At 43.7% G+C, this 18,840-nt stretch overlaps 2 protein-coding genes across 3 annotated transcripts; one reads left to right on the forward strand and one right to left on the reverse strand.

The window, feature by feature from the left end:
• Positions 1 to 2,964: 2,964 nt before the first annotated feature.
• On the forward strand, positions 2,965 to 18,102 carry LOC108548180 (apoptosis-resistant E3 ubiquitin protein ligase 1). 2 transcript variants are annotated; one of them, XM_017901004.1, is made up of 16 exons: positions 2,965 to 3,172; positions 3,342 to 3,535; positions 13,742 to 13,898; positions 14,047 to 14,252; positions 14,354 to 14,553; positions 14,669 to 14,906; positions 14,973 to 15,142; positions 15,215 to 15,395; positions 15,473 to 15,684; positions 15,768 to 16,034; positions 16,103 to 16,178; positions 16,256 to 16,545; positions 16,622 to 16,747; positions 16,814 to 17,002; positions 17,080 to 17,342; positions 17,408 to 18,102. In XM_017901004.1, exons 2-16 carry the CDS (start codon positions 3,358 to 3,360, stop codon positions 17,508 to 17,510), a joined length of 2,856 nt encoding a protein of 951 aa, XP_017756493.1. In that variant the 5' UTR covers positions 2,965 to 3,172; positions 3,342 to 3,357; the 3' UTR covers positions 17,511 to 18,102. The 2 variants fall into 2 exon arrangements, with proteins under 2 accessions (XP_017756493.1, XP_017756501.1); XM_017901012.1 differs by lacking the exons at positions 2,965 to 3,172; positions 3,342 to 3,535 and adding exons at positions 5,666 to 6,435; positions 11,561 to 11,766.
• LOC108548196 (protein slit) lies at positions 11,967 to 13,493 on the reverse strand. Its single transcript, XM_017901022.1, has 3 exons — positions 13,333 to 13,493; positions 12,638 to 13,113; positions 11,967 to 12,505 (listed from the first exon to the last, which is right to left on the reverse strand). The coding sequence occupies exons 1-3, from the start codon at positions 13,424 to 13,426 to the stop codon at positions 12,164 to 12,166; spliced, it is 912 nt and encodes a 303-aa protein (XP_017756511.1). The 5' UTR covers positions 13,427 to 13,493; the 3' UTR covers positions 11,967 to 12,163.
• Positions 18,103 to 18,840: the final 738 nt, after the last annotated feature.

An 18,840-nucleotide genomic window follows, 5' to 3' on the forward strand; every position in this document is an offset into this window, starting at 1 on the left:
CCTTGGGATTAAAGTTGCAAAAGAAGAATCGACGCTCGTCCAGAAATAAAAGAAAGTTGTCAGGGAAATAAGATTGAACCGAGTTATTCAGTTTTTTCGGTAATTGCCCACTTACCGACTTTCGTGGTTGCAGCACCACGAGTTCTTGTACAACATGCAGAGGTGTTGATGACTGCACTTTGCACCGAAACTAATGCAAAAGTACTTTGCTACTTACGAGCTTATCTTATCCCGATATCGATCTAAACAGATATTACTGATCGCTCGAGTCGAATGAATGGTATTAAATGTACATTCGTGTAAGCATGCTATCCGTAATCACAGATAATTGTGCAAAAAATATAGAATTAGATATACGTATTTTAGATACGCGAAAAAGATACGTCGTGTATGAGGATTAGATTCTCTTTCACGAAGGATGTAATCGCTAAGTAAATGCGATGATAGTAATTGCACTGAAATACCAAGGGAGAATATACTTCATACGTATTCCGTCCGAAGGGAGAAAATATTTACGGGGTGGTGGATGTACGAGCATTGCGGAAAGCATGAGAAAAATGAAAGGATTTGTGGGTCGGGCCAACGAGACTGAAACGGACGTGTATAGCTAGCGAAGCGAGGAATCGGGAATTTCCATGTATTAAATAAACATTTCGCCGCTGTCAAAGCAAAGTATAGCGGTGTGGTATGGTGTCCCATGTTCATGACCATACAGGGGAACTCATAAACTATGCAACTGGACAAGGCAAAACGACGCGCTTGCCCCAAGACAGCGCCGCTGCTCGGCCATTCGTTAAATTACTATCGGGACCTCTCACCTCTTCGCATAGTGATCCACCTAGCGGACAGAGGTATTATTATGTATTTCGAGCATTGTTGTATCCCGTGAAAAAATATCTAGACTAATTACCGCCTTGTCGACTGTGGAACAAATGCTTTCTCTAATGTTTATTTCTCCCGGAACCTGTTGATTCTACTTGCTCACGGTAACTAAGCGGATAAGCGGGCATAATACGATTGACACCTCCCATGCGAAACCAGACTGTCAACTCGAGGGTAACAGAACTCTAATGTATACGTGCTTCGTGTCCAAGAAATGTCGAAGGGAATGTCACGTGTGAGAAAAACTCGCGAGTAAGTCACGATTCATTTCCATGTGTATTGTTTCCTTATCGGTTCGTTGGTATATTACAGATTATTTTACCATGCGAGGATGAAAACACCGTCGATTGTGTGCAGCAGTATATGTGCATTGGCATTATCCGCATACCGAGTCGCGTGATTGAAAATAGATAAATGTGCCTGTGAGCGGGTAACTTACTGATATCTAAAATGCATATGTAACGGCGCCAGTAATCGGATATACCTATTAAGCGGCTGCGTGTCTGCAATTCTTTATCTATCGTGACTAAATTGAGTACTTATAAAAGCTTGACGCACGTACACGCACTAAGAACGTGAATCGTTGCATGAAACAGAATTACGTAATTACTTCTCGGTACGATATAACGGCCTCTATTTCCCTTGATGATACTTCGTTAACCGTCTGTCACGGTTTTGACGAATTGCTTAATAAGTTACCGACGTGTTTTACATTATTTCCGATAATAATTTTCGCCTACTTCGAAACGCTGCCCGACGGGTAAGTAATCCCACGCTTCGAGTTTATTGTCGTCATTAAGCGAACTGAAACGTAGTATGGAATATAAAATACTACTAGAAGCGAATATTAAATTGTTATTATTAATATATAGTCCTTATACAGATACTTGTCAAACGAGTCCACTTGTATTTATAACATTGAATCTCGAGTTATCTAAATGATATGTAAATGGCAGTACTTAACCTTACCATATGATAAGTTATTGCAACAATTAAATGTATGAAATATAGCGGACTACTTCGCGCGATTGGTTCTACGATCATCAAATAGATTAAATGCCTTTTTCCTGGTATTTGACCTTGAATTGATACCAGTTAGATAAAAATTGACAATTTCAAGACACTTTTTACCCTTGTCCGATAAATCTATTTCTACGTCAAGTTTACGAAGAACTCGGTCACATTCGACACACGGCGGAAGCGATCACAATGTTGACTCAGTGTCCGTACACCGGTTGTGATCCCTTTCGTGGACCGTTAACGCAGCCTCTTTTACTGGTCTGGATTACAGAACAAGACCTACCCATTATTTATTGCCAACCAATTTACGGTTTCGTTTCTGATATTCTCCTGCCTCGAATACCATAAATGTTAACATTTCGCATTCTTCTCCGTTAGAAGATAACTGTTAAAATTTATTTTTCGTATATTCCTTAACAGATTTTCTAAGTAGCTTTAATCATATTATTTTCTATACTTCACACGATATCTTTTCCCGTTTCTGTATACATATCATTAAATACGATATGCACATTAATATACATAAACTGAATTAAGGTACGAATCAACCACAATGTATAGTTCAGTGTTCGTGAATTTTGTTTTCGTCAAGCATTAGAGAGCAGACTAAACGTAGTTATCAACAATAGATAAGTCAGATATCTATTCACATTGAAAAAGAGGTAGTATATTTTAATCTAGGATTTCGTAAAATATTTCAAGGAATTAATCGTAATAGGTCGAGATATATGTATAGATCGAAAGAAAGATCATCTGGTTTCGTTATTATTTTGTGTCGCATGTGATATTATCGACACAGCATTGAGAATATATCGAGTGCGTCGAAGAAACGGTAGAATATGCTCATGTAATTTGATGGTCTGCTTAATCGGTAACGTTGGAAATATCACTAAAATGATAAGGAAGTTCTCGTACTGCCATGTCGTGTAGTATAAAAGTTCATTACGCAATAGATCTGTAAGATATCTTATCCGTAATCGTGCATTAGAAAAAGCTGATAACACGTAAGTTTTGACATTCTACGCAATATCGAATATTCAATAAGGCATCAACTAACGTTAAGGAAGTTTGTTATAATTGATTTTCAGTCTGTCCATTAAGAAGAAGACCGACGCACGAAATCCCTAGGAACTTATAGTGTTCTCCACCTGTCACTCCATCTGCAGTTATCCTCATTCTGTTCTCTATGTAAGTTGTTAGTGCGTAAAATTACGATAGCCGGGTTTTGTCAATCGCATCGTGCACCGAGTACCAGCTCTCTGAAAATGTGGTAAGCTTATATACGTAAAGTACCGCTAGTTACATTCTTCGACATAGATTTGTTTACAAACACCGTGGTAACATAACCTCAAATTCGTACGCTTAACCTGTTAATAACTAATGAGTATAACTATGTGTACACGCCGTATGTGAATACAGTTTATGACTTGGTTTTGAAGATGCACTCGTCAGGAAATGGCACGATGGTCGACTGTATTATCGGGGGTATTCTTGGCCATTACTATGGTCTTGTCCCTTGGCAAACTTCTGATGCTTGCCACCGAAAATGGAAACAGCGGAGATCTCACCGAAGCAGATCAATGGCTTGCTGAAATTGGATTGAAACAGTATCGACCTCTGTTTAAAGAGAAAGGTCAGAAATTCTTTGCCACTTTACTATTTTCATTACGCCATTCCTCGTATATCGTGCATCACACGACGCGCGATATTCATTTGATAATTCACAAAAACAAATAGACTTTTTAGTTCGTAAACAATCATTACCACTGAAAACCGACATTTCAGATATATCTTGGATTAAAAATCAGGTTCGTGGATTTCCATGAAATTATCGACCGTTGTCGAATAGCGGTCGATAACATTTTGATACATCGCTGCTTATTGTTTGCCAAATCTCTGGAACGTCCATTCCGACCATACATTATGCTGAGAGAATAGGTTTTCATTATCGTACGTTTTAACCTCAGAATCCGTTCTTTGGCACGTAGTCAATGTCTTTCATAAAAAGAAGTTTCGTATATATATACCATTGATTGCGCGCGAAGTTATTGACTTTTTAGAGAATGTTAATCATACGGTAACGTGAACTTGGAGAACCCTCGTACGAACCTTATTCGTTACTGTGGCAACAACCGTGGTGCTCCGGAATTTATTAACATCTTAAGTACCTATGGACATCTCAAACTTTGATACTACGTACGTTCCACATAAATAATTTATTAAACAATTCTTTTATGCTTGCTTGAACTACATAAATTATGAAATATCGATAAATATTCATTAGACGAGAAACGAAGATGCATCTGAGATGAAATGTCGTTGAAAACGACGAGCAAGGAAGAAGATGAAACATAGGACACGTGCGAAGTTCCACTGCAACTTTCATCTCGACTCTGATCCTCCGTGTGCCCTTCTCATTAGACTCGAAAGCTTAAGCGAATCGAGATGATAAATCTGCGTCAGTATCCGAACTTTTATCGTCTTGGCCCTGGTTGGTGCCAAGGACATAAGCGCTTGCGCGAACGTTCCTTCGGGGCTAGACTTTTGTACCTCGTTATTGGTGGGACGAACGAATGAGTACGGAAGTTCCCAGCTGCGGCAATGTCACTGCGCGTTGTTTGCACTTGGGTCAACGGAGTGGGGACGCTGCTCCTGCTCTCACCCCTTCGGGAGCAAACGTCTGCATATACACGAACCCCTTTACTTTTCCCGGCCTGTCAATCACTATACGTTATCACTGACCCGGAACTATCGTACATCTGCTGACCAATAAGCGACCAAGTCCCAATAACCCGGTACCCTTGTAGCTGAATAATAAACGTCGTTGGCGTGCCAAACTCGTCAGACTAAACGAAACTGCGCCACTGTTCAAAAACTGACACGATCCGATAGATTACTGGCAACATTTTCCTGTCAATTCAACCAACATTGATAGCCGTGTTAATCCATACGCGGATCAGATTTCGTGCTGGTCCTACAATGTTCAGCAATCAGGATAATCGAGGAGATGCCTTCGCCGCACTCCGAGTGCAGAGTTCCGTCGACACGGCAGAAAGCAAGATTGGCTTGTCGAGAGTAAAGTAACGATTTCGTTCAATCAGCATTTAGCTTCTCCCAATAGTCTTTCCGCTCTATCCGGTTTGCCTATCGATCGTAGATCGTTGGAGATTAAACGTGACTAGTCCAATATAAACAAGAGCGCTTCTTTACGATTGGACGACAAGTGCGCTGCAATTATTGGAAAAATTCAGGGCATCCAGTGTTAGGTCCGATAACAGAGCCGAATCCGAGATTGGTGCTATTCCGAAAGTCTCTTTGAACACGCGTAGGGCCGAATTAATCGATGCTCTATCTCTGGTCAATGAATCGGTGCATCTTGTACTCGGGAGCACTCGACTCCATTGATTTCCGATTTTTCGCGAATGCAGATTTGCGAAGGGTAAAAAGCGGAGAGCAGTAGCCAAAGGTAGAGGATTGGACGATCGTGAGGACGGTGGTGATGGACGTAAAGAGGAGAGAAAAAGGAGGGAATTCGGAGGGAATTGGGAGAAGGGGTGGCGTGGGTAAGCCGATAGCAGAGGTAGGAGGAAGTTGTTGGCGTGGCGACGTTTCTACAAGAACGGAAAGACGCGAAGGACGGAAAGGCGATCGGCTTGCTTGGCATGGTCTTTGTGGCGTGGTCGGGGCTTGGTGGGAGTACCGAACGGGTGGTAGAGGGTGGCTCTGGCCGCGTAATCGTATCGCATGCAGTCGTCTAGCGTGAGTCCGCGCGAGCGGATCGTCGAGTCGCATCGCTCTCGGTTATCGGGTGTGAAGACACTCGCACGGCGGAAGCACTTGCACTAGCCCCTTCGCAAATTTTTCGCGGACTCGTTTAATCGCGAAGCAAACGACGTGAGCATTATGCGCGCAGCCAAAGGGCGCGTACGCATGAACCGCCATACAAACGGAGCCCTTGTGAACGGTGAAACCGTAAACGAGCCTCGGATGTTCGCGCGTTCATCGAGCCTTTGACACACTGGCCCGCTTGATCCTTAGTAGACGCGTCGAGTCGGTCGTAGAAATTCTCGCGTTTGTCACCCCCGACCACCTTTGCCATCCCTCTACTCCGCCCCCTCCCCGACATTATTATTCACGTCTTCGTCGTGTGTACTTCGACTTCGAGACGTGCATCGAACCAACACCGTAGACCTCCTCTAGACCACCAGACACCACCTTTCGATCTCTTTCCAAGGCAACTTTCTCCTATCGCTTCACCCCGCCGTCCTAGAACTCCTGTCAGCCTCGGTAGACAGCAAGTAGCGAAAAATCGTAATTACTATCGTAAACAAGTGCGTCTCCACGCTCCTCTTGCGAAGGGGTACGATTTTCTTTGCGCCCGAGAACTGCATTTCGACGCCGATCTAGCCGCGTGCCCCGCTTCCACCTTTTATTTTCCGCCGCCGTGATCTTTCATCGCGAACTTCCAGTTGTCACGATTCTCCGGCGGAAAGGCAGTGTTCAGGTGACGAGACAGAAAGTCGATTCGAATCCGTAAGTGTACTCCCTCTCACTCCGACCAATATTCGTCAAACACAATCGAACACAATCGCGATGCTTCATCATCTTTAAACCGTCTAGCAATCAGCTCTCACGTTTATCCTTTCATTTCGCGTCACGATTCCTACGCGTCATACTCGAGGAACGTATGAACCTTTGCTCGATCACTCGCGGATAGATTACTCGGCACAACGCGTCAGCGTTTGCCCGTAGAACATCGAACCACGTTCTTCCTCGATCCTTTACCTCGATTCGCAACATCCCTCGCGATAGCATGCTTCTGCGAGCTACTTAGCCCCTCTTCCCGACTAAAGCCACCAGGCGCCCATCCCAGGCAACGTTTGCTCAAGGCTTACCAAAGTTTCCTCGAGGCAGGAACTGTTACGTTTGCCGGAAAGCGTTGCTGGCGAAGTTCTTCGAGAGAAAAGCAACACGATTCGAGGGTCTCTGGAGAAAGCGTCTCTCACCCAGTTCTGTTTGCGTTACGTGGCTCTCCTGATCGCGTAGGTGTTGTCACACGCTTCGAAACTTTGTTACGCGTAGTGGCACGAGGTCACGGGGACATTTCTACGAGGAGAGAGACGTTGACGTCACGATAACGCTCGCGAACTTCGCAAATTCCACCCGACGCGACGTCGTCACCCCGTCCGAGCAATTCCAAAGATCACAGATCGCCTGGAGCACCGCGAACGCGTCCTGCATTGCGACACTTTGGACGCTAGTTTGCCCACGAGCACCACGATTCGGGAAAACATGCCGGATAATATCTCTTCCGTCGGTTCTATATTAACGTCCAAGCTTCCCTTTCGAATCTCGAGATTCGGCCGAGTTTCCGGCAAGATAGACGTATCGTCTTAAACTTTCCGCACGGAACACGTACGTACGCGGATCAACGGAAAGAAGAAACTGCGGCATTCCAGGAAGTTGTGCAAGAACCGCTGGGACCGCTGGCGAACCGTTGCACCGGTAGAATCGTTTGGCCCGACGCGGAGGAATCATCTGGCAGCCCGCGGTCTCCTCATTCTCCACGGTGTAATTTACGATGGACCACTTTCCGCATCCGCATTGTTCGAAAGTAACGAAGCGGAATGAAAATTTCGGAGGATATCCGTGTGATAAATCAACCACGTCCACGAGCGAAGTCCTGCGATCGCGTGCGCCGAAGAGGACACACAGTCAGATAGTACCTACTCGATGTTTCGATGTATCGACCAGGTTCCGTCGATGGCAGATAGCCGATAGAGACATCGGAAACACGTGTGAACGGATGGATCCTTTGATCGCGCGCGCGAAATCGATTTCCTCGGTGCCGATGTTGCGTGTGAGTACGTTGCACGAAGGAACGACCGATGAGAAAAGTATCGATCCTTTCTATAGCTGACCTTAACCTTTCGCCGTTTCCACGCAGAAAAATTCGAGAACTTAGCAAGGAACACCGAGGTAATTCCCGACACGCTTCGTGCGATGTTAAAAATTAATTGTCATACCATCGCAGGCGGAATGTATTATCGAATGAGTATCGGGGAGGTAACGATTCGCGGGTATAAGAGGTTCCTCGGTATTTTTACCGGTGTAATCGCAACTGCGGAAGAGGGTTGCAAGGGGCACTCGGATACCAGCATGGCGCAACCGCGTCGACGAAATGGCGCGGAAAACCGACTAGGGACTGGGACTTAAACGGTCGGAAACCATTTCGTAGCACTTAATTACACGCTCCTGGGAATTGCAAATTAGATTCGATCCGGAGCCGGAGATTCCGTCGAGGAAACGGAACGTCGGTCTTGGAAGAGACCTCCGAATCGATCTCCCTGTCGAGTTGTTTATGCATTTTTCAGCCAGTAAAAAATCGAATTGTTTTTCATCCTCGAGATTTATGTATCCTCGCATTGCAATAGGTTTCAGCGCGATAGCCGCGGCAATAAATCTCGCGGGGCGTTTTTCATGGGAAAAATCCGCGCGCGGAGCATTATTTCCTGCTTTCGAGGATTATGCAAATACGATCCAGTCGAGCAATAAACCAGCGCGAATTCGACGTTATCTTTGTCTGCGACACGGCAAATTCCGTGCACCGATTACATTTCACCGCCACGTGTTAATCGTCCCTCGATTACTAGAGTGAACGGAATTTTCTTCACGATGATGGAATTTTCTTACCTCTTCGCTTTTTAGCCTTCTTTCTTACCTCGTCCCGCTTGTTCCGGCTCTTTCCCCTGGATCCGCGAGTAGCCGAAAGCGAAAAGTTACCGTCGCAGCCGATGAATTACGACTCAGCCTGGTACCCGATAGCGTGCACCTGGAATCCGCGGTTATCTCGCTTGGAAAGTCGAACGAAACGGATGATCAAATCGGAAGTAAAATATCCTTCGAACGTGCGTCATCTTCGATTCCAGTTGTATCGATGAACCGTGAAGCTCGAAGTTTCCGCGGGCGTCACGCACTTTCTCGATCGTTAAATCGATTCATCGCGACTTTTACCCGCGATGAAGAAGAACGATGGAGAACAGCGATAGGGTATAACGATGGAAAACGATCGACGGTGTCAGTGTACCGTATAAATGAAATGGCGACGCGAGAAGATCTCGTGCTCCGCGAAGAGGACGCCTAGATAGGCGGACCACAGGAGTAGCCGGGAAGATTTTAATTAGTCGAGGAAACAATCGCTCGTTCTCGCGGGAAGGGTATTCAGGGCTGCTTTCATTCGAACTCTATGGAGAGCTAATTCCGGAGGGTCCTCGAAAAAGTTCTTTTCAACGGATTTTCAACGGATTGCTTAGACCTGGTTTCTTGCGTCTGTGAAAAGGGAAGCAGAGAGAAAAAGCGGAAGGAATCGTGATTACGAATAGGAGCGTTTAATCAGGACGATGTTGAACCAACGGCACACGAGTGCACGGCTTCCATTAACGCGGTGGCATAGCAGGGTGTGCGTGCCACGGTGACGAAACTGTGTCACCAAGTTTGTTCGGTGCCCCTGGGGCGCGGGTATTCCCAGGGTATCGCGTATCGCTGCGCTAAAATGCCGTGAAATAGTAGTAGCGGAGAAAGTTGGGGATTAAGCAGAGGGAAACGAAACGTTGCAATTTCGTGGTCCTCGCGTTCGGTGGTTGGCGAAGGATAGACACAAAAGCGTGGAAACGTTGGAATCGATCTGTCCTACCTTCATAATACCGGCAACCCTCTCGTGCATAATCATGAGAATGTATGACATACGTATGCCCTGGTTTTCCCTGCCCACTAGCACCTCCACCTCCTGCCGCTGCTCCAACGCCGTCGCTACCCCTCTTAGTACCGAAAGGATCGTTAGCACGAAGTAATGCCAGTGAAGGATATCCGTTCGAAAAGGTCAAGAGTCCACGCGAGCTTGCCGTGTGCTACGCGGTTCATTCTTTCCTTCTACCGCGTTACATTTTCCTCTTTTTCGTCCCCCACGTGTATATATCCCGCCACACGACCACGACTCGTCGAAGAAACGAGAAGAAAGAGGGAGGAGGCGAAGGAGGTTTCAAGAACGCGGAGACCACATCCTTCTTTTACCTTTGAAATCTCGCTGCTCGAGGGCTTTGATGGACTCGCTAATGGAACACTTATCCCTCTCCGAGTCCTGTAATACTCTGCGGATCATTTCCTCCTTTTCTCCGGTCCGTGGCAGGGAGGAGGAGAGAAGGAGAGAATCGTTGGGAATATCGAGATCGAAATCGAGATGATTGTCACGGTTTCTATCGAACGCGCCTTTGTTGCCCATTCTTCGAGGTAATCTCGGAGCCCGGTATTATCAGCTGTTTCATCCTCGCGTATACAAGCATGGACGCTGTTACTCGCGTGGTTTCGATGAAACGTCAAAAACGGAGGGACAAAAGGAAGGGTAGGAGAGAAAGAAGAAGGAAAGGAATGGCTCCGACCGATTTCTTAGCCTTGGTGCACCGATTTATCCCGCAGCTGCGTGTAACGATTATACCCTGAACCGTAATCGTTTTTTATCGGTGGCAATTGGCGCGGTACACGTCGGACGATAAATTGTGCAAGGGAAACGAGATGAGCGCGGAAAACACGGGTACGATAACCCCGGTTTGACCTCGAGTGGACTCTTGACCCGCTTTCGGGGACCGTTTAATTCATAGTAACGTTTCGACGTCGTTGATTAAATCGCTCCCTTGGCTGGTCCCATCGATCCGCGATCGCTTATTCGGCATCGTTGATCGACCGGCCTAAAAGCTCCGGGTGCACAGGGAAGAATCCGTGGAAACCGCTACCAATCTTTTCATCCGGATCGAGTGTCCGTATCTGGGTCAACACGGGCAAAAGTATACTCATCCCGCTGGAAATATCTCGCAAACGAAGTTTGGTGGCCCTTTTACCCCTTGCAGTTTCGATTGCTTCGCACACGACCAGATAAGCTTAATCCTTCGACTCCGGCGACACGAAATCCCCGAAACGAAGGGAAGTTGGTCCGTTCGAGCCGGCAGGAAAGCGGCGCTAAGCCGAATTACCGTGTCCCCCTTTTGGATATTCATGACTCTCGAAAGCGTAGGCCGCGAAAGCGTAGCGAGCTTTCCCTTATCATTCCGTTCCGCGTTAGCAAGCAGATATTCTACCTCTTTGCGCGTCACCTCTCTCGCGAAACTTCCCGGCTAGCTTTCACCCGACTGGTAATTGAAATTAATTGCGTATCATTAGCGAGCAAATGCAATGCCGTAGTCTTGCGAGAATGATTAATGCTTCTCCACCGTTCGCCTCTTGCTACAAGCTCCCCTTTGTTCCTGCCTTTCTATACACGCTCGCCACGTTCGAGGAATACGCTTGCACGTCGCGTGCAAGCCGGACGAAATGGTAATCCCACGGGTTAGCAAAACCGTCACGCGCGGAGCAATTGTCAATGGCTGTTCGCCGTTCGATCATCGCGATGTGACGAGGCGAAAACAAAGGGACAGAGGCGTTTCATTGTTCCCTGCCATAATGCAACCGGTCTAGATTTATCGCGCGCTCTATACGAGCCCAGGGATGTATCCCCGTTTTCGAGCAGACCTCGCGTGTCGCGACCTTTGCGAATATTGTTAGAGCCATCCCTATCCGCGACCCCGAGCAAGGTTAGAGAGATAAAACGTTGGTGTAATGTTTCGAGAAGATGACTTCGTGACGAGCGAGCGATGCGACGGTGAACGAAAGAATGCTTCGTAGTCGGTAAAAGTTGACGAGCCAACGAACAGCGTGGTGGAATTATGCCGGACAAAAATCGAGGCTGCCGAGATGGACAACGCGTCAAAGATTTCTTTGCCGACGAGATATCGTCCATCGGCATGTCGCTACGACCCAGCGGTAGCGCTTCTTCCGGTAAGTAGAACCACTCGTCGAAAATCACGTTTAATCCCGCACCTAGTGGCCAACCGCCACGGAATAAGTACTAGTTGTACCTTACGATAGAGCAAACAGCCTCTACGTCACACCGATACCTTTTCTTTTCTCTCTCTCTCTCTCTCTCTTTCTCTCTCTCTCTCTCTCTCTCTCTCTCTTTCTTTCTCTCTTTCTCTTTATATCTCTCTTTTATTTGCGTACTTAAACATTTTTGTTACAAATTTCCTCGACATTTGCACGTTGACGTTTTTCATGTTCCATGCGGATGAGCATTTTTATTCGTAACTCGATTACTATCGCGACGCTTCATCAGGTCTCGATAGTTTTAGCTTCCACTTAACGTTTATATATTACTCTTTTAGCGATTAATACGTATTTAAACGTTTGACATAGCTTGATGGATATAAAGGAGCAGCTCCTTGATCACGTTCCCATTGGTGAGCAATTTGAATTTCTGTGCCTGCTCAATTATGCAGTCGGTCAGATCATCCCTCGCAGCAGCACAGTCCACGGCCAAAGGATACGATTCCGCAGTTTCCAGGCCTGTACGAAGCTGATTGAATAAATTCAGGATAACGCATTCTTTCATCAGGACTTCCGAGTTGGCCACGCTCGCGTCGCCGATGGCGCAGAGCCAAAGCAGCTTATCCAACCACGCTTCCTTCTCGCTCAGCTCGTTCTTGTAGCTCACGCCGTGGTCCCGCATCCATAGAGTTAGCTGTAATTTCCGAATCGATACATAAACCGAATCGCAACATCCATTTACGCGGCACTGCAATCTGTGTCCATTCGATAACCAATGGAATCCCTGAATTCTTTAAACGCGAGCCACGTCGCTCACGCTTCTTACCTGTCTCCGGCAGTTGAAAGACAGAGGGTTGCCAACGAAATAGAGCTTGTCGATACCACCCGGCAATGTCACTGGATGCACGCAGGATAAACGGTTCTCCCTGATGTCGAGTCGTTTCAGCAGTATCATTCTACTAAACCCTGGTGGGGCGATTATGCCGATTTGGTTGAAGGACAGGTCTAATTGCTCCAGGTGCACCAGATCCTTGAACCATTCCCCCCTCACTTGTGTGATGTTATTGTTGGGCAGACTGAGTTTCTTCAGGCTAACCAAACCCCTGAATGCACCCGGATGAATATCGTTTATGTGGCAATCGTGAATGTTCAAGGACTGCAAATATTGCGCGTATTTGACGAAAGCTCGTTCCCCAATGTACCGCAAATCCGAGTTGAAGACCAGTATGGCGAGTACGTCCGCTGTTTGATTGGAAACCACTTGCAGAGTAACGTTCGAGCATTGTAAACGATTAGCTGACCCTGCGTTCAATCAAATATATATGTATATATAATATGTATATATACGTGTATGTACGTGCCTTTCCCAATTCGATATCGGGAAACTTTCGTCCCTCTATGCTTCCTCCGAATAACAAATCGCATCGGGGAAGAAGATAGGGAAGATCTAGCCCAGTTTTCCAAATTGGCAACGGTACGATCAGAAATTGAACGTAGTCGAAGCGAAAGAGTTTGCCTCACCTGCTTCGTGTTTGCTCACGGTGCATATCGCAAGTACAAGCCCGATGCACTTGAAAATGCACAGCAGAACAACGGAGAACGACGTACACCGCATTCTAAGTAGCCTACACAGTTGGACGGTTTTACGACTGACGACGACGCAATGAGAACGGGCTGGCAGAGGAAGCCAGCTCGTCCTAGCATTTCGAGTTATCAGGCCTCGTTTCCTGTCGTTCTCTGCGACAGATACCCGCTGCTATCGCTAAATTCCTATGAGTTTAATTAAAAAAAAAAAAGAAAAAGGACAACTGTCTCTGTTCACCTACTAGCATTCGCTCGAAAATAACTCGACGCAACGAGTTCCTGGCAAATCTCTCTTCCCATGAAACGTCCATGTTGACGGAGAATGAAACTAATCCGGATGTTGCAGGCATCTCGTCCCTTGCGAGCTGTGGCGAAGTGGACGCGTTACCGGAACTGCCGGCGCAGGATGAGGAACGATTACAACGTGCCGCACGTTTGCTGCAACAAAGACTCGTGTTACGCCAATGGCTGACAGACCATGGATTGCACAGCCATTATCAAAAGTGAGCAGAATTTATTTCTAAAGAATGTTTCCACGATCGATTTTACGTGGGAACATTCGTATTACAGACAGTTGTTTATACATGCACGAGCTAGATATTACGTTCTTCGAAGGGAAACGTGAAATAAGTCTGTTTCTTGTTTTGTTAGATTAATGCAGATGGAAGTGATGTCTTTAGAGGATGTGTATTGGGTGGAAGACAATGCGGCACGGGCAGCTCTTGGCAAGGATCTACAACGATGGATGCAGGTCAGACAGACGTTGCCTACTTCAAAGGAAGATTTAGAAACCCTCAAGGCTGATCTATGGAGCGCCGTGGTGAAAAATAGTCAACATCAGGACGCTTGGACATGGGGTACATGTTTCTTGTTTCTTTTCCTTGTAGTAAATTGCATAATATGACACGTATTTAAGGAGAATCTCGAGGAATAACTTTCCCTTTGTTATATTCTTCAGGCGAAATGTTGGTAGTTTCTGTGTCAGTAGCAGGGTTAGTGACCCTGGCTGCTATGACACAGCCAGCTCTAGCACCAGAGGCAAAACATTCTCTATTGCAATATGTGACTGGAAAGTATTTGCTACCGAGCAATTGCCGAGTTCATTTTGGATGGGATGAGCCGCAGCTTGTGGGGGAAACAATGACGTTCACAGTGAAGGTACCTAATGGAACTTCCTAAATGCATATTTTAGCACAAATGGTGACAAATGTTGAAACGTAAGTTATTTTTCTGTTGCGAAACAGTTAAATGTGTTTTGAAATGTGCTTTGCAGTTTTATCAACGCAATGGCCAACCGTACCCAATTTGTGACAAAGACAATCTGATCGTCAAAGTAACGGGAGATACGCGGAAGATAGCTACTCTGATAGAGTTGGGAGGTACCGACCCCTTAGCTGCAAACACTGCAGTTGTGAAATTTACTGTCCGCCGTGCTGGACAATATGAAATAGCCGTACTTATTGGTTTGTGTCACGTTCACGGCAGTCCGTTTCTTAAAAATTTTCTCCCCGGTAAGTCTATACGAGATAAATTGTACATCTAAGAAACTGAATTACATGAAACTCTTGATTCGTTAGGTCCGCCGGATCCAAATAAGACCGTCTTCGTGCGACAAAGTTCCACAGTAGTTTGTACAGCTGGAATTGCATACTCTATGATAATAGAACCACGGGACGAGTACAACAACCTGTGTATATTTGGACCTGGAGATAAACCCACGGAGGGTTATCAAGTTAACATTACTCAGGTAGGTGAATAGTCGATAGAATCGAGTGGAACTTGTAATCGACTTCTGTTGAGATGGTTCTAATAATTACAGATTGGCAATGCAATAGACAAATCGGCTGTTACGAATTGTAGCATAAAACTTGACTATGACTCTCCGAGTCAAAGAATTCATCTGAAAGTCAGCTTCCCAAAGGGTAGCTGTTACCATGCGACAGTTAGTTTAGATGGACTGCAGCTACAGAATGGCGATTTTGACATCATTGTACTCGAAAGTACGAAAGATACTTTGTTTTAAAACTTTATTTTCAATCGCGTTTTATTTTTACAGTATTTATATTTGTTAGCGTAGGTAATGTTGCTAAAATGGTGCATAGTAATGTGGCATCGAAGGATCCCAACATTTATTATGCCGCGAAACTGTTAAGCATGCAAGGTGAGAAATTCTCGAAACCAAAAAAAGTCGTTTGTTTTATTTCTCCTAAACAACTTACCATCAAGGAATACTTACTAAGAATTATACCGAAGAGACTCGTTACGTTCAGGCTTTGTCCATCTACCAAGGTGAGTGTATCGATTCGAAACGAAAAAGCATTGAATCTTTTTTTGTTATAAGATGTACAGTAATTTAAAACTATATCTTTCAGTTTCATTTTGATTGTTCGACTAATCAATACGATGGTTGCGATTCTTTTTTTATCGATGATGGATGTCAGCCACCCGTTGAATTAATTTCTCTATATCGAGATATAATAGCCGCTACATTTACCTTGTTTCTGTTGAAAAACATAGGTGGAAGTGAAACTTTCTCTGACAAACAAGATTTCTTTTATCATGAAGTTCGAAAGCATCATCAGAAACATTATCACGAAAAGCTTTCGATGAAAGTTCAGCGAGATAAATTATTAGAATCGGTAAATATCAATTATTAATTAAAATACCCTTTGTTTCGATTTATTATTCTTTTCTTTCTCTTTCTTAGTCTATGAAAGCTACCAAAGGGTTTTCTGTAAGTGATTGGTGTAGAAATTTTGAGATAAGCTTTCAAGGTGAACAAGGTATGGTTTTATCGATGAGAAATTAAAGATGAATTTTTACCTATACGAAGGAAGACACATTTATTGTTTGGTTCTAGGTGTTGACTGGGGTGGTGTTCGACGAGAATGGTTTGAGTTAATTTGCGTAGCCCTATTCGATTCGGGAAATGGTTTATTTGCATCCTTTGGAGAATCACAACAGGCACTAGTTCATCCTAATAGCAAACGGTCTTCACACCTCAAACTAAAGCATTATGAGTTTGCAGGACGAATCGTGGGCAAATGCCTATACGAATCTGCTCTTGGTGGTTCCTATCGACAATTAGTGCGTGCAAGATTCACAAGATCATTTCTTGCACAAATTATAGGCCTCAGAGTACATTACAAGGTATAATCCTTTGTAGAAATTTATTACATCAATATAAAGCTGCAATAGTTCATCTATATTTCTATTTTCTGTATAGTATTTCGAGCAAGATGATCCAGACCTGTATCTGAGCAAAATAAAGTATATTCTTGAAAATGACGTTGAGGAAATGGAACTTTATTTTGTTGAAGAAGAATATGATAAAGATGGTCAATTACTAAAAGTAAGATCATAATTGTTTGTCATAACATACTTCTTATATAATTCAACGTAAATATATTTATTACAGGTAGCTGAATTAATTCCCGGAGGTAGTAAAATTCGTGTAACGAACGAAACAAAATTGCATTATTTGGACGCACTTGCGCAACATAGACTCGCTAGGTCCATACGAAACGAAGTGGAATATTTTTTAAGGGGTTTGAACGAACTTATTCCCGACAATCTTCTGGGAATTTTTGACGAGAACGAACTTGAAGTATATAAATATATTTCTTTCTCTTACTCTTAAATGTTCACCTTGCGCTACTTACTTCACATACGTATTCGTTATAGCTATTATTGTGTGGAACTGATGAGTACAGTGTAGCAGATCTACGTGCTCACCACATAGCTAACGGAAGATCACCAGAGTTTCTTCGAGTTCTCGATTGGTTTTGGACCGCAGTTAGCAATTTCACGCAGGAAGAGATGGCCCGATTACTACAGTTTACTACAGGATGTTCGCAGTTACCACCCGGTGGATTTCAACAACTAAGTCCACGATTTCAGATTACAGCAGTACCAACTTTTGCTAACTTGCCTACAGCACATACTTGGTAGGTAACTTTGCGTTTTAATTAAGACTGTTATCTTCAGGATAATAATTTAAATATGTTTGCAGCTTCAATCAACTCTGCTTACCCGATTACGAGTGTTATGATCACTTTGAGCGAGCTTTATTATTAGCTATTAGTGAAGGTACTGAAGGTTTTGGTATGATCTAAAGAGATTAAATGTCAATTAAGTTCTAGTCTTATCTAATTATGCTATTTATTTAACATTTTTCTTCTTTTATATTATTAACATAGTTTTACTTAGTAATACGTAAGTTACTGTTGATGAGAACAGGAGAAACTATATCTATCGCACATTTTGATACGTGAAAAGAAAAGGAACAGAATTTTTGAAATTAGTCCTTTGGGTTCTGCTAAATGACTATCAAGAACAATCCAATATATTTCAAAGTATAAATGATGGTATTGATCTTTTTACTGGCTTGTGGTAACGTTTTTATAAAAAGGTGATAAAAGGAGCAATTTTACAGGAACATCTAAATTGCTCAATTTATTTTATCAAGATTTATGGTAGTTTAAAGTATTGTAAATTTCATTACTCATAAAAGTAGGTACGTACACGTTCCTCAAGCCATCGGATTCGATATACTCAACTTTACCGTTTATCGTTATGCAATGAAACATTTTTTTGTAGGAACCGGATTAGCCAAAGTTAGTATACGCATGATAAAGTCTGAAATGGTCATTGTGAGACCATTCACTTAATTAGTATTTTTGTCTATGTACTGTTTTACTTCAAATGCCACGCTAGAATCACATTGTGAATAAGAGAAACAATGTTTCAAAAATGTATTTTCTTTTATTACTGCTTCTTTCTTTCAGTTCTTACTATACACAATTAAGATAAAGGACGATCTATAGATATTTTTGTAGATGCGATATCGTCCGTAATTTTTTTAACTGTTAAGTATTACGATCATCAAACCTCTTCTATTAGAAATAAGCACACGCATCGAGCATTTTCTTATTTTCATGTTTCATTAAAAACTGTTGAACAAGGTGGTGAATCGGCGGATACGACCGAATCCAGTCTCAAGATTGTAGGGCAGCATTATTTGTTGTCGCAGTTAATATATGCAATAAAAGATGTTTTAGATCGACTAGCGAAAAAATTATATAAAATTACACCTAACGGCGTACTCAAGTATAAAACGATTTTGTGATAAGAACGAATCTTCCACTGAAATTTGTGCCGTGTCTTCACTTATCGTGTATGAAAGCCTCAAGTAAAAAAGGAACTATAGTATACTGACAGAAGCATGAAGAAGTATACTCCAGAAACGATATTATTATCAAACGAAACGAAAATCAATTTTATCTTGTACTTAAGTACACAATAATGAGAAATGTGATCAGACACGTCGTATTTGTGTCACTCGTACGTGGTTACTTAGATTTTACGATCTACTGTAACATGTTTTGACAAAAATAGCATATTGTGAGCATCGTGCTATTACACATATTTATTTTATCTCTATAC

The sequence above is a fragment of the Eufriesea mexicana genome, unplaced genomic scaffold, assembly GCF_001483705.2.
Source record: "Eufriesea mexicana isolate 0111107269 unplaced genomic scaffold, ASM148370v2 scaffold474474835, whole genome shotgun sequence".
Classification (NCBI taxonomy): Eukaryota; Metazoa; Arthropoda; class Insecta; order Hymenoptera; family Apidae; genus Eufriesea; species Eufriesea mexicana.

Excerpts from the sequence above, each read along its gene's own strand:
- LOC108548180 (XM_017901004.1), top strand. The coding sequence starts at position 3,358 with ATGGCACGATGGTCGACTGTATTATCGGGGGTATTCTTGGCCATTACT. Across the intron at positions 14,554-14,668 it reads CAATGACGTTCACAGTGAAG|TTTTATCAACGCAATGGCCA; the intron begins GTACCTAATGGA and ends TGTGCTTTGCAG. Across the intron at positions 14,907-14,972 it reads TCTTAAAAATTTTCTCCCCG|GTCCGCCGGATCCAAATAAG; the intron begins GTAAGTCTATAC and ends TTGATTCGTTAG.
- LOC108548196 (XM_017901022.1), bottom strand. The coding sequence starts at position 13,426 with ATGCGGTGTACGTCGTTCTCCGTTGTTCTGCTGTGCATTTTCAAGTGC. Across the intron at positions 13,114-13,332 it reads CGTGAGCAAACACGAAGCAG|GGTCAGCTAATCGTTTACAA; the intron begins GTGAGGCAAACT and ends GATTGAACGCAG. Across the intron at positions 12,506-12,637 it reads CTTTCAACTGCCGGAGACAG|CTAACTCTATGGATGCGGGA; the intron begins GTAAGAAGCGTG and ends CGGAAATTACAG.